Here is a 14282-nt window from a genome sequence, read left to right on the forward strand (position 1 = left end):
AAAAACAAAATACATTAATTTTTTCACATCGTTAAAAAAAATTGCGGTTTAATCAATTATTTAGGAGGCTTTTCTCTTTATCTCTGTCAGCTCTTCGTTTTTAAATTCCCACATTTCTTTTAATTTGATATATATTTTCTATGTAGGTTGTACAAAAAAAATATAAATAAAAACAAACAGAAATTATATGTGTTTAAGGCAAAATTGTCCAATATAAAAATGGCAAATAATACAACAGTGACAAAGGTGTTGCACGTCTCCGAGGAGGCAGCACCCGCGGTGCACAGTGAGTTTATTATATTTATGTTAATATTTGTATTGGCCACAATTGGACGAATGTTTTGAACTGTTTTCAGTACCCGTTATGGTGGGCAATGAGCTGTTTATGCTTACCCAGCAGGATGTGAGGCGAGTGGAGGACACCCGTCACATGTCGTACAACCGAGTGACTTACAATCAGTTGGCTAACTCCACGACTGCAGCACAGATTCACCCACTACAAAACTTGATCTCCTACTGCCAGCAAAGCTGTCCCTGTCCCATCAATCACGAGGTAGCTCAACAAACTGAGGAGCCACATCCTGTTGTCGCCAATGTGTCTAAGCAACTGACATGGTCTAAGTCGTGCAGATCCTCAACTCCATATCCCATTAGCTACAGCGTCGGCACAATGACCAGCGGTCTCCAGACTCCAAAACTTGAGAGTCCTCCGGATAAGAAGCATTGCAGTTGCCAGACAGGCGCACAGACCACTTCCAAGGCCTGCAACACGGAGCCGACCAAGAAACCAAATAAATGGTTTAAAAAGCAACGCTCCAATGATAGCTTGTCCGATTCCAACAGCCATGCGACACAGGATCGAAGTGAGACGACACTGTCGCCAGCAGATTGTCCACAACGAGAAAGAAAGTCGTTGGTGCCGCCGTATTATGTGGTTAATGAGGATTACGATGAACTTTGAACTTTGTAATGGGCTCAACTTTTAAAAATCAAAAGTTTTATTTACATTTTAATAGTATTATATGTATTCTATGTCCTTGAATGTCTCCTGGCATTAACATAACGCACTAAGAGATTTACTTTTCATTAATTGTTTTTTCGTCACTTTTGGTTGCGTCACTTGTTTCTTTTTCTTCTTTTTTGGCGGCTTCTCGGAGCTCTCATTCGGTTGGCCGTTAAAGTAACGCTTGGGTTTGCTGTGTTCGCGTTGTTCCCGCTTCAATTCCTCAGGTGTGCAGATCCGCAAATAAAAATCTTTCAGCAGCAGCTTGAAATCTTCTAGCAGCGTATCCCTATGCACCTGAACTTTGCCGGTGGAGCAGGGTGTGCATGCCTGCAGCTCGTTGACTTTAAATGGTTTGGGTGCAAACTCGGCAGCTGGTCGCCACATAATTGCCACTTCCTTGCCGCCATGAGGATTGTAAAAGAACGCCGCATGCTCCGAGTAGGCAGCCTTTAAATTAAAGCAAAGAAAATAATTAAAAAGGGCAATCAATTACTAGATTTACTTCCGCTTACCCTCAGCTGTTCCACAATTCTGGCCAACTGGTTGCTGCCCGCCAAAGGTAAGCGAAAATTGCGCTGACTCAAAGGCGCAAAAGGCGAACCGAGGTCATAACACAGCGTATTCATCACCAGATCCGGTTTAAGTTGTATGACCAGATCATAGCCCTCACCAGAGGGTACAAACAGCTGTGCGGGACGCACAAACGCGAGTGTCTGGGAAATCAGACTCGACTCGATGAGCTGCAGGGCATGTCTAGCCAACAAGGTGACGCGTGCCAGAACTGGCTTGTTGGGCAAGTCGTCCGTAGTCCAAAGACGTCCAGCATGCTGTTGATCGTAAGCTGTGGCCAAACATAATGGTGGATAACTCTCACGTTCGCTGCGATAGCTGTGCTCCAAATCCGTGATTTGTTGCTCTGCAAAACAGCGAATGGAATAAGATATTAACAAGACTGTCAACTAGGCATTAAGACCGGCAGCTTACCTGTCCAGCTGTTGTTGAAATTCAGCAGGAACAGTTCGCCGTTCCAATCGCTGTGGGCGAGCAGCTGCAGGAATCGAATGAAACCCGTTTGGGGCGAAACTGTTGTGTGCGGCGACTGTCGCTGCTGGAACAGTTGTGCCACTAGTAGTTCCGTTGCCATGGATGGCCAGAGACCATCATCCAGTAGTTGAGCAGCCAGCCAACGCTTTGCAATCAATACTGTGGGTCCAAAGGCACGATGGGATTGATGCAACGCATGCAATCCTCCACTAACTCGTGGAAGTATGTAATGTCTTCGCTCTAGCTCACGACTGGCTGGATTGTCCACATAGGTGATTACTCCACGTTCCGTTTGCTGCTGCTTAAGCAACGCCAGCTCCTTACTGTGCGCCAGCTCCAAGATGAAACAGTAGCCTTGTTTCAACACCATCAAACCCTCTGCACAAAGCACCGAGTGTAGTTTATGCTGTGCCTTCAGCTGCTGTCCAATTTGTATGAGGAAGGCGGTCTTCAGGCTACGCAATGCACCCAATTCACTGGGCCACTTGCCACTCGGACCAAGTTGAATAATCACACGCAGCACTTGACTAGCATGCATGCGATCTGCCACTAGACGAGCCTGTGGCACCGGCGGCTCTGGTTCACAGTAGCGGAAAGCCGGCGAAATACCCGATATGGACACTATGTCCAGCGGTAACTCTTCTAGACTGTGCAGCTGGCGGGCTAATGCATCAAAGCAGTGTATGACATGTGGAGTAAGTGCCTCCGCATCTGTTTCCTGTGGCAACTTTAGTTTTGTGTGCACTTTTGACACCTTAAATGATGGTGTTAGGGAGTAGACAACATCCAGTTCACCGGCAATATACTGCACATCGCCAGGCTCCAGTTGCAACTGATGCTCCAGCAGATGCAACACTATCTGTCGCACTATTAAACGCTTTTGACTCGGTGCATCCGTTGCGGCGCCCCAGACAACAGCTTCCGTTATGCTGCCGTCCTGAAAGCGACGCAAATTGGATTTATCGCCCCAGAATTTTCGGAACTCAGCAGCACCATTGGCATCCTCATTGGCTGCCGGTCCCTTGTCCAGCACTTCATACGCGTGCTCCGGATCAAGTATAAGACCTAGCTGTAGACTGCGTCCAATCACCGGTGCCTTGCTATCCACTGACCACGGACTGGAGGGTGTCTCCAATGGCAGAATGGCATGAATACGTTGTCCCAGACCCTTCTGCAGCAACCTAAACATGCAATTAATATGCCGTTAATATAAGTATGTTCAATGATAGGCGTGTACTTACTCTGTAAGTAATTTGAGCAACTGTGGATAGGCATAGTTGGCATAATCATATTTGACCTGCGGCTGCACATGAAGCTGAAGCAGCTGATCCACACTGCCTGGATTCGTTATTCTGTATGAAAGAGAAAGACAAAAAAACATTATCTATGAACTTTAAACTCCAATATCGAAGCGAATATGAAGGATAATAGATAAATTATAATAAAAATGAAACGTTCCATCAATCCTTGATCCAGAGGAATAATATTTTTTGAGCGAATTTAACAAAGTTTGAATGCAGAATAAATTTAGAGCCCAAACCATGATCAAAATGATATTCCGCTTGAAAATCGGGTCAGTTTTGTTCAAGTTATGACAGTTCGAAGTTGCTCAAGCCTCTGACCTAGCAACTTTACAAGTCAAATTTTTCTTAATTTTGACATGATTTTTTACAAAAAAATTAAAGGTCTCAGAATCAAATTTAAAGTGTTGTTTTATACTAATTACGATATAAGAAGTTGATTAAAAGTGAAAACTTGAGATTTAAAATTTTGAATTTTCGAAATTTCAAAGGGGGGACCCTTACCAAAAAAATCGAGTCTTGGTCCAAAATAATTAACTCTTCCAATTTCCCAGCACTTACTTTAGTATGTTATCCATCCGAGTGTAGAGTGGTGACTTTTGCATAAATATGTGCGAGAAACTGTTGACTTTTATGTCATTTAACAAATCCACGGCCAGCTTGGCCTCCGCACAGACTGCTTTATATACGGCGAGGGGCAGATTGGCACACAGATTGTAATAGCCCGTTGCATCCATGAAGCAGACGTCATAGTAACCAGCTAAGGTGCTTAGTTGATGCTTCTCCGAGTGCTGTTGTGCCAGTGTTATGCCCAGAGTCCAATCGCTGTTGGCCAATTGATTCCAGACAGTGCGAGCAACTTGGTAACTACTGCTGGACAGATGCAATAAACGATTCTGGGACAAGTAGACAATGTATGCAGCCAGAATATGTGAGCTGAAGCCACTGTATCCCACATCAAGTTGACGTTGTCGCAGCCAAACCTTCAGTAGCAGCAATCCTTCCTGAAAGTTACGTCGTCCTTGAAAGGAGCTTAATAGAAGCGTCTCATTCTGCGCCAGAGTCAGATCAAATAGCACATTGGCATTGTAGTGCTGGGTAGCTGGCAAGGATTGCTTCTCATCCCACTTATCGCCAAAGGCTGCTGGCCGAATATTGTTGTTCCAGGGCACAAAGCGACTCAGTGCGAAGATGTCCGAAGGTGCCGTGATGTACAACCGGAACATTATATGGTTGCCCACCTTGGCGGCCGGCGTCATCTCTAGCACTGGCTTTAACGGATTATTCGCATGGTAATTGTATACAAACTGATCCGCTGCAAATGCCGAAAGTTCTTTGATTTTACTGGCAACCGATGCCAAATAAAGAGCTCGCTTTTGATCGTAAATTAAATTGAGATAATCTTCCTTTTGAAAGCAGGCAGCGGGCATTTCCAGTGCCACATCCACTACAACCTTGGGTCCCAGCAATGTGCCCGTTGCAGCAGCGCCAATTAACTTGGGCGGCGACGACGGTGTTAGGAACTGAAAGTTGAATGGTTTCTTATGCAGATGCAATGGCACCTCCAGCTGGCAGGCGTCCAGTAATCCATCGGTCAGCCCCTCTATTGCAGTTGTAAATGTCTCTAGCCAGGTACTAATAAAAGTGCTGTATTTTGGCTTGATTTGAACTTCTTCCAGCATTTCCTTCACTTGCAGTTTGAACAGATTTGAGTGAAATAAGTTGCGTGTATCCCGCAGCTCCTTAATTTCCTCCAATGTGGGAGGTTTCACGTTCTCCGTGTGTTTTATCTTTTTCTTCTTTGTTTCGCTACTCGATATTGAAACTTTACGTTTTTGTGCTGTGCTTTGATTTGGTTCCTCGAAGCCATCATCATCGCTACTAGAGGCGGCAACAACATTTTCGTTGTCACTGTTTTCCTCGCTATGTGAATCCAACATCGAGTCGTCCGTGGAATTTCGGGTTGCTGCAGGAAGCTATACGGAGACATTAATGAGAGTACTATATTACTATTAATAATTTTAACTTACCAGTTTTTGTTTAATTGATTTAATTTTACTCATTCTAAACGCTTTAATAAAAAACAACACAGCACGTGTTGTATCAAATCGTTGTATTGAACTAATCCCTAAAGTGAACGAATTAAATCGCTGATTGTAGGTCATTTAGTTCAGTGACTTGAACTAGCTCATTATTAGTTGGCGCCATGTCGCTGAATTTGAATTTAGGTGTTGAGAATATCAAAATGTCATAACTTTGGAATAAATTAAGTTTTTAGAAAAAAAAAATTTTAAATTCGAAATTACATAAAATTAGGCTAACATATTAACGATGGTTTAGGCTTTTCATCCTAAATATTAAAAAATGCAGATAATTCCAAAAAAATTTTGCAAAAATGTTAAAAATTCTAGAGTCAAAATGAAGAAATTGCGGTACCAGATCGGTGAATTTAACAGGGTGGTGACAGAATTTGGGCCAAATGGCTACGCTTTGTCTCTTAAGACGCCGCGAAACTTGCGCCTTGTCGATTTCAATAAATACAAACTTTAAAATGAAGTGGGGAGGGCATTTTCAAAGTCAAAAGGCGGATAGACGATTGTGTTACGGTAGAGTGTCCGGCGAAGGACTCTGGCGAACTTCAAAACTTCATTAAATTGTGAACCTTAATTTTATCTAGTTTCGAATTTTAAATTTTCATCAACTTTGTTAATTTTTAATTGAGTTATTTGCAATTTTTATCAGTGGTAATTAATAAATAAATACTGAATCAGTATTAATTAGAACGCGTTATTGGTTGCGTGCGGACCTTTGGACCGGGTGGCAACCTTTGGGCCAAAACAGTGTTTCCACACCAGTGTTGCGAAATTTTTAGGGGGAGCACTATCTATAAAATAGCTAAGTTGGCAACAGTGTCAATGTGCGTGTGTGTGTGAAAGGCAGGGGAAAAAGTCGCTCCATTTTTCTCGTGCTCTCCTGCGTACGTTTGGTTTTGCAAAACAATTTAATGGCAAATCGCCTAAATATTAAGAAAGTGTTGGCTTAAGTTGTAAAACAAAAGCAATTACAAAAAAGCAGCAAGGGCACGTTAATAAATGTATTAGTGCATAATCGCATGCATACACTTTCCAACTGCAGAAATCGGCCTAGCGCTTGTGTGTGTGTAACTGTGTATGTGCGCGCGTGTGTAAGTGAGCAATGAAAAATGAGGCGTAGGTGAGGAATATGTGCAAAATTTCTGAAAAGGTACAAAACACAAAAAAGATCAAATAGTGACTTAATTAAAATGCTTAATTATTGAATCCAAAAACGGCACAACATATTAATGACGCGTTGGCAATAAAAAAAGAAAAGAGAAAAAAAATATGGCCAATTTCTGGCAGTTGCACCCTGTTGTCTTGTGGAAACTAAAAAAAGAAGCTTTTTGCGTGCCGAAAGCATCAAAAAAGCAAATGAAATAAAAAATCACGTACAAAAGACAGATTGTGTATTTTGAGTGGCCTTCTTGGTTTTAAAACCAATATGAATAATTTTTGCCATTCTCATCAATGTGTAGGTTTGTGCATATAAGTAGTATACGCACTAATTGGCCTAATTTTTGGGTAACTTGCTCCGCATTGTTACTGCATCTGCAGTTGCTGTATTGTTAACAAAGATATGTAATTTTTGTCAAGGGTCAAGGCATTGTTTAGTGTGTTTGGAAATTGTTTAAACAACCATATTGTCAACAACTTTTGCAGCAATTATGCGCAAACATAATAAGCACATGAAAATCAATGTAGCGACAGGCTCTGTCAGTTCCAAGTGTGACCGTTTCAAAGAAAGCAAACATACCACAAAATACTGTTGTAGTTTCAGACGGTATTCTTTGATAGCATAAAAGTAGTAAATATTTAAATAAATTAGAAGAAACACAACAATAATTTAAGCTACGCTATATTACATGACAGCACATAATTAATTTAATGCTTGTTTGTTTTTTTAATTTTGCAGCCCGTTATGAGATGAAAACAAATACAGGGTCTACTTTCAAGTGCAGATACAAACAACATTGCAGCAATCGAAGAGAAAATCAAATTAAATAATATTTAACGCACGCGCCAAATACGAACGGAATTGTTTGACTACACGATTTAAATAATAATAATAAGTTAATATTATTGTTGTTCGTGTGTTGTTGTTGGCGTAACATTTGCAAAATACGTCAACGATACATTTACAAAATTTTGTGGGGAAAAAATGTGCAAAAGTGTGTTTGTTAAATTGTTAGCCAAAATTATTTGTTTACCTAGTACTACATAGAACGTAACTGCCTTTCTTAATCTAACATAAAAACAACAACAAAAAATAACAACAACAATTCGACGCAACAGGCAAGAAAGTAAGCACACACAACAGTAAACACAACACTAAGCCCAACAAAAACTGCATTGAACAATAACAACAACAACAATAATAATAATAAAAACAACAACAGTCAACAGAGTTAGCCATTAAAGAAGAAAACGCTCAAATTTAACAATTAAATGTCAAGCAATAGCAAAAACAGCACTGAGACCACAGCAAATACTAGAACAACAGAAAAATCTGTAAGCTAACAACAACAACAACAACCATAGAACAACAGTTAGGCAGTTGCGGCACTTTTGGGGCTGAAGGAGGAGAAGGAGAAGGAGCGCTACATTCTTCCTGCTTTCATTTCCGTATGCATTGGACGCATGCGCGACATGCGTGGACGTTAAGTGAGTGTGTGTGTGTGTCTCTGTGCGTGTGTGTGTCAGTGCACGCGCACAACAACAACAACAACAACAACAGCTAAACACATTCAACAGCTTAAACAAACTCTCTGAGCAGCAATTTCGCATTTCAACAACGTTTTGGATCAATCTTATCAACAATCAATAGCCGTTGCTATTTGTTTCATTTATTATCTTTCAAAATTTTGTGGAAAGTGATTGCGTTTTTCAAACTAAATTCAAAGGAACGTGCCGAATATAACTCTACCATCAGTATCAGCCAGAACAACAACCACAACAGCTAAAAGTAAACAGCAACAGCAACAACAACAACGACGACGACGACGACGACATAATGCAGCGACGGGAGCGGCAAACCAGGTGAGTGCTAAACCGAATAAATCTACCATTCATATAGCATACATATGTCTATGATAACTCTTCAACAGCAAATTTGCTTTCATTCAACGTTGGTTAAATGTGATTGTTAAGACATTACGTTTGTGGTATGACAAGATCTCAATTTCCCCCTCCATTGATCTATATATCTATCTTCGACTATTGTGCGTATTATTTTAATACTCTAATTTTGCCAAATCACATAAACATTATTATTATTTACTCAAATGGCAACAAAAAGCCTACTTTAATTGACCATATATAAGAAGAGACATACATAGTTCACCAACTGACCATAAATATGTCAAGATAACACACATTCTCTCTGCTGAACTTATTGTTCAAAATTACAATTTTATATAATTACTTGAATTAAAAATAGTAGATTTTTGTTGAATGCCGACTTCAAAAATAATATTTGTTATCTTTAAACTTAGATAACGCTTAGAAACCTGTTCATTATAATGATGTATGTACGTTTGTTATCAGTCTATTATTGAAACATACATAAATTCGCAAAATGTTTGACGATTAGATAATTCAAGAAAAAATAATACGTCAATGCACCGAAGATTAAATGAAAACAAAACTGTTAGACCTATTTTCTCAATGTGTAGTTAAGTTTATAGCTTAATAACAGAAAGATTTTTTGTATAGAGAATAATTTCAAGTTCAATAATATCTCTTAGCTTCTAGTAACCTGGTATATAAAAAAATTGTCTGAATTGCCTCTTTATACTTTCTAAACTTTTTCTCCATTCAGTTAACCAAATATATTTTTACAGTTTAACATTTTCTCATAAAAAAAAATTTTTTAAAATATTGAAATGTGAAGACATTTAGAAAAACTAGAGTATTGTATAAGGGGCTATAAAATTAATAAATGGTTTATGTGTATATTTCTTAAAAGACTTTGCATTTAATGACTTGTCGAGTGATGTCGATCTGTGTATTTTTTTGTAACTGCATTCCTTAAAGATAAATTTAGAATTTCGGGAACTTTGGCGACGATGTCCAACAAGTTGGCAGCACAGAATCTTTTGATTTTCATGGGCAATTACACAAGTAGCCAACCCAATTTTAGCATTTATGTATGTACAGTCAATGCCATATTTATAATTAATAACAACGATACTAATAGATATTAGGTATCTATACCTTAGGGAAATAAGTATAAGTGGAAATATAACTTATTTAATAATTCATATAAAACGTATAGAAAAAAAAAACAAAATATAATAACTTTTATATGATCAAAAAAGTAAGAAATTCATTTAAATAAAATATTTCATAGGAAATAAGTATATTTGTATAATTGAATTATTAAATTTTAATATGTTTGTCCAATCTCTCTCAGTAACATGTGTACCCATATGTGCTCTATATTCAATGCCAAATATATTTGGCCCTATAGCCATTGCAAAAACGTTGCAGATGACACCTGTATGCTCTGAAAACTGCTGTATTGTTCACATACATGCATACATACATACGTCCATACTTTTGTGTGTATATATGAAAACAAATCGATGCTCACTTTGAGTATTTACTCTGCTGCGTGACTTTCGTCATTACTCTCAGTCTCAAGAGAAAGAGTCGAAGCCACAAATTGAGTACATTTTTGTTTTGATTTTGTTGATTTTTTTGTTTTTGTTGCATTGTTGATTTTCTTAATAATCTATTTTTAGTAGAAATCATTTCTATTTAAACTTGCGTATTTTCTTTGATTATTTTCGCCACTGTTTGGTGTTTTTCCGCCATTTCTTGCCACTTTTGTAATGCGATTTTTTGTCACGAGGGTTGAATAAAATGGGCTTTAAAACTATAATGAATGCGAGGCCTCTTCTAAGGAAGCGGAAAGTCAAATACAAACGTGCATACATTTAAATAAGTTATGTATAGATATTTCAATAGATATCGGCCTCTTGTGTCAGGCCATCGGAAAAGCCCTCGGCATCTGTGTGTATGTGCGTATGTGTGTTTGTGTGTGTGTGGGCTTATATAAAGTAGTTGTTATTGTAAGTTGTGTTACCTTGCACTGGGTTTATTGACATTTCTAGGTTATTGTTAGTTTAGTTGATAGTTTTTGTTTTCCTTTCTTATTTAGTATTGTGTTTCTTCTTGCACTTATATTTTAATCAATGCACAGAAGTATATTCATTATCTAGCTGGTTTTTTCCTTTTTTGGATTTCCCTGTCGCTATAAACAGGAACTAATATTTTCTGTACTAAGTGTATTTATATATATTTTTTTTTGGATTCCTGTGGGACCAATAAGTTAACAAAAGCAATGGGACCTTAAGGAATAATTATTCGGGTAGCTTTACGACTTCGAGCGATGCGAATTGGAATTTACTATGGAGTTTTCTGCCGACAATATTGCGTTTAAGGTAGAAATATGTTCGCTTAAGGCTTTTACTATATTATAATTCTTTTGTATTTAAAAATTGCATATGAACATCGTTTAAATAATATTTCTGAAACTTTGTTAAACTCGCTCAAAAAAGATTATTCTTCTGGATCTAAATATTTACTTCGATATTATCATTTTAAAATGTTTCAAAATTGATTTGGTATACCGTTACTTACCGGTACTGATACCGAAACCGAAAGAAGAAGACTGAAATATTGTAGAACCTTTTACCGAAATAGTTTTTTCGAAACGTAGCGGAACCTTTATTGGTTTCGGTTTGATTCCTTGATCTTAACAATATCGTGAATAGCTGTTGAATTGTAAATATTTCTTCGTGTAAACATTTCTATTGCGAATATTGTGTATAGTGTGTCTGGTCGTGATGTAACGTGATGTTCATAATTAAATGATAAACATTTGACTAACATTGATATAATTTAACCTTCGATAGGGTGTAATTATCGGAGAATCCCTGAGAGCGTTGGGAGAGCCTAGCTTGGACTTGAGATTGGGGTTATTGAGCTTTCCACACAGACGCTGATATGTAGCTTATTTGACCTCATTTAAAACGAGCGAGAGCCAGATAAAAACGGAGAGAGAGAGAGTAACACACAGATATTACTTGAATGTGTGTGTAGTTTATTGTTGATATTGCTTTTAAAGCAATTAATCAATGTGTAAGTTTTGTTTTGAGCGATAATTATTTAAAATTTAACAAAAGTAATAAACAGGCCTTAAAATAATAAATCATTATTCATGTTTTCAATGCTAATAAGTAAATGTTTTTTTTAGAACGGAAAGACGAGATATAAATATACTCATAAAGAAGTTTTTCTAAAACCGACCTGCGTTCATTAAAAATAACTCAACTTTGGCCGTCGACTAACTTAGACGGATTGACGGACTTTTCTTTTTGACCAGTGAATTATTTGGCGTGGTTACACGAACAACAGTCAAGAAAGAAAACTGAAAATTGAAAACTTGAACAACTTGTTAGCGCTTCTAATGAGTCAACGTCGATGTCGACAGAGTGGCAGAAAAAGTGCCAGATGATGATAGAGACGACGACGGAGTCCAAGACAAATACAGAGTCAGCTCTAAAAGAGAGGGGGCTTTAAAAACTTTTCAAAAATACTTGGCGTTTGCTTTGCACTTGAAATCTCTAGAGCGGGCGAAAAAGAATTGCCGCAAGAGTGCTAAGCAACTTGTGCCACGATTTGAACTATTAATGCGTAATGTTCATCTTAATGAAATCTTCAATTAAAGCCATAAAATAGAAAAAGAAATTTCTTGGCTAAGATATATTTAAAGCGAACTAAATCAAATTGATACAAATATCGGTTTCGTGACATACCGGAATGTTCCGAAACAACTATTTCGGTTTTAATTTATAATAGTTTATAAACAAAATTGTTAATGGTGCTTAGGACAACTTGTTCTCAATTAGAAATTATGATAAATAATTGGAAAAGCTCAAATATAATTTCCGTTTAAAAAGTTGTTAAAAAGTCTTCTGATTTTACACTAATGTCTATTTACGAACGGATAAGCTAGCATAACAGTTAATCAACACTGGCTGCGCTGTCATCGCCTTCAGGCGTCCGCTTTAAGCTGTCGGTAATGAACAGCTTATATCTGTCAGTCACTTGACACTGCCATTCACAGTGAAGTGCAGTCTGTTAAACTGCTTATCAGTGTAAAGGACTCTTCAGCGTTGTCATGGACATGTCAACTTACATATACATACATACATATATTTATGTCAGTACTTTTACTAATCACTTATTTAAATAATTTGACTTTAATATATGAATGCAAGGAAATATTTTTAATGAAACAACATGTACAGTTGGCTAAGTAATTGTGTTGACAAACTAAAAACACTACATTTTTTTCAAAACAAAAATACATTCTCTTGGCTTTTTTTAATTTATTAACATATACATATGATATCGACTATATTTATAATTGTTTATATATTAACTGCTAAAAAAAAAAACAATGTGAATTTTATTCTGTCAAAACAATTAGTTGACTAACTGTATATGCGACACTTTAAGATAATATCATCTACATTTTTTTAAAATAGTTTTCCAAGTCTCTTCATGATTCACACTATGGATGCCTTATTGAACTTTGCACTTATTTCTCTGTCTAAGCTTTCTGTCAGCTGTGCATTTATGCTCGTGTGTGCGTGTGCGTGTGAGTATGAGTGTGCTTCTGTTTGCTGTCGTACGTTAAATCTCATCGATTTGTTTGACAGGCTTTTACTTTGCACCTTGGTCATCATCGTCTCCATCTCCATCTCTGCTTCTGTCCTGTTGTGGCTTGCTAAGCTTTTGGCTTCAAGCAAGACTGTCATCTAATTTAATTAGATGAAATTTTCACACTATTGTCTCTCTTCTACTGCTGCTTATTTGTTGTGCACCTTTTTATTTATTTGTTTTTATTTATATACTTGCATATATATATATAGAGCTCCCTCCCCTCTCACGCTTTTCACACATGTTGACAAGGTGTTTTGTAAATGAAAACAACTGAATTTCCTACATGTATATACATTTGTAACTATGTTAGGCAGTAATTATTGAAGCAATGTAATCATCGTTTACTTATCAACAATTGATTTCTGTTTTTATGCACACTTTATTTAATTTCATGCGATTGCTATACATGTATTTACACACTCACACAAAAACTCACACTTTTACGTTTACGCCCACACGCAGAAACGTTCATTTCTATTTGACGACGGCTGCACTCATTCTTAATTTCTTCCTTTTGTTCTCTTTCCGTCTCATTTACAATGCTTCTCCACATTCATACATACATACATACATACATTCATTTGTACTTTAACATTAAGAGTGGCCGCATCATCTCTTCATTTTCTTGCTGCTGCTGTTGTTGTTGTTGTTGCTAATAGTCGACGTCTTATGGTTTTAGCTTTGCTTGTTGTTATGTGCACCCACACATAATTGTACACACTTGAAGAGAGAGAGAAAGAGGGAGAGAGTGATGTGCTACGTTGACGACATTGACAGTCGCCAAGAGCTTAATGACGTCATTGGCGCATAATGTTTGATGGGTCACTTGCTCCGTTTGTCGTTCCTCGTTCCACCACTTGTCTGCTCTAAAAGTCATGTGCTTTGCTTTTTATTATTTTTATTTCTTTTAGTGTATACGCTTTTACATTCACATTCTTTTTGCTAAATCCGCAATTTGTCCTTGTTTTTATATGCCACAGCTGCTGTTCACTGTTGGCCTAGTGTTTTCTCCTTCTTCTTTTTCTTTTTCTTCTTCGCCTTTGCCTTGTTCTTATCCACCTCTCTGACCCCCTTTTACTGACGCTTTCGTCAAGTTTACATCAACATTTGAGTGTGATT

At 37.6% G+C, this 14282-nt stretch overlaps 3 protein-coding genes across 14 annotated transcripts in view; 2 read left to right on the top strand and 1 right to left on the bottom strand.

Annotated features, from left to right (window-relative positions):
- The first annotated feature begins 66 nt into the window (after positions 1 to 66).
- LOC117790248 lies at positions 67 to 1087 on the top strand. Its single transcript, XM_034629609.1, has 2 exons — positions 67 to 286; positions 357 to 1087. The coding sequence occupies exons 1-2, from the start codon at positions 220 to 222 to the stop codon at positions 959 to 961; spliced, it is 672 nt and encodes a 223-aa protein (XP_034485500.1). The 5' UTR covers positions 67 to 219; the 3' UTR covers positions 962 to 1087.
- Positions 1002 to 5463, bottom strand: LOC117790246 (nucleolar protein 6). Its single transcript, XM_034629606.1, has 6 exons — positions 5382 to 5463; positions 3913 to 5327; positions 3292 to 3402; positions 1991 to 3231; positions 1519 to 1922; positions 1002 to 1453 (listed from the first exon to the last, which is right to left on the bottom strand). The coding sequence occupies exons 1-6, from the start codon at positions 5412 to 5414 to the stop codon at positions 1055 to 1057; spliced, it is 3603 nt and encodes a 1200-aa protein (XP_034485497.1). The 5' UTR covers positions 5415 to 5463; the 3' UTR covers positions 1002 to 1054.
- Positions 5464 to 6242: 779 nt separating this feature from the next.
- LOC117792411 (casein kinase I) overlaps positions 6243 to 14282 on the top strand; it is a 32549-nt gene continuing 24509 nt past the window's right edge. For all 12 annotated transcript variants that reach the window (XM_034632543.1, XM_034632545.1, XM_034632548.1 and 9 more), the window contains exons 1-3: positions 6243 to 6594; positions 7342 to 7729; positions 7826 to 8465. In XM_034632543.1, the coding sequence (XP_034488434.1) occupies positions 8440 to 8465 (26 nt within the window). In that variant the 5' untranslated portion in view covers positions 6243 to 6594; positions 7342 to 7729; positions 7826 to 8439. The remainder of the gene's footprint in view (positions 6595 to 7341; positions 7730 to 7825; positions 8466 to 14282) is intronic.

Source organism: Drosophila innubila (assembly GCF_004354385.1).
Source record: "Drosophila innubila isolate TH190305 chromosome 3R unlocalized genomic scaffold, UK_Dinn_1.0 2_E_3R, whole genome shotgun sequence".
NCBI classification, from domain to species: Eukaryota; Metazoa; Arthropoda; class Insecta; order Diptera; family Drosophilidae; genus Drosophila; species Drosophila innubila.

What these genes read in the sequence shown, in the direction of transcription:
- LOC117790248 (XM_034629609.1), top strand. Translation starts at nt 220, where the DNA reads ATGGCAAATAATACAACAGTGACAAAGGTGTTGCACGTCTCCGAGGAG. An exon ending in GGCAGCACCCGCGGTGCACA is followed by an intron (nt 287 to 356) that starts GTGAGTTTATTA and finishes AACTGTTTTCAG; the next exon opens with TACCCGTTATGGTGGGCAAT.
- LOC117790246 (XM_034629606.1), bottom strand. Translation starts at nt 5,414, where the DNA reads ATGAGTAAAATTAAATCAATTAAACAAAAACTG. An exon ending in TTTCAACAACAGCTGGACAG is followed by an intron (nt 1,923 to 1,990) that starts GTAAGCTGCCGG and finishes GCTGTTTTGCAG; the next exon opens with AGCAACAAATCACGGATTTG. An exon ending in GAATTGTGGAACAGCTGAGG is followed by an intron (nt 1,454 to 1,518) that starts GTAAGCGGAAGT and finishes TTTAATTTAAAG; the next exon opens with GCTGCCTACTCGGAGCATGC.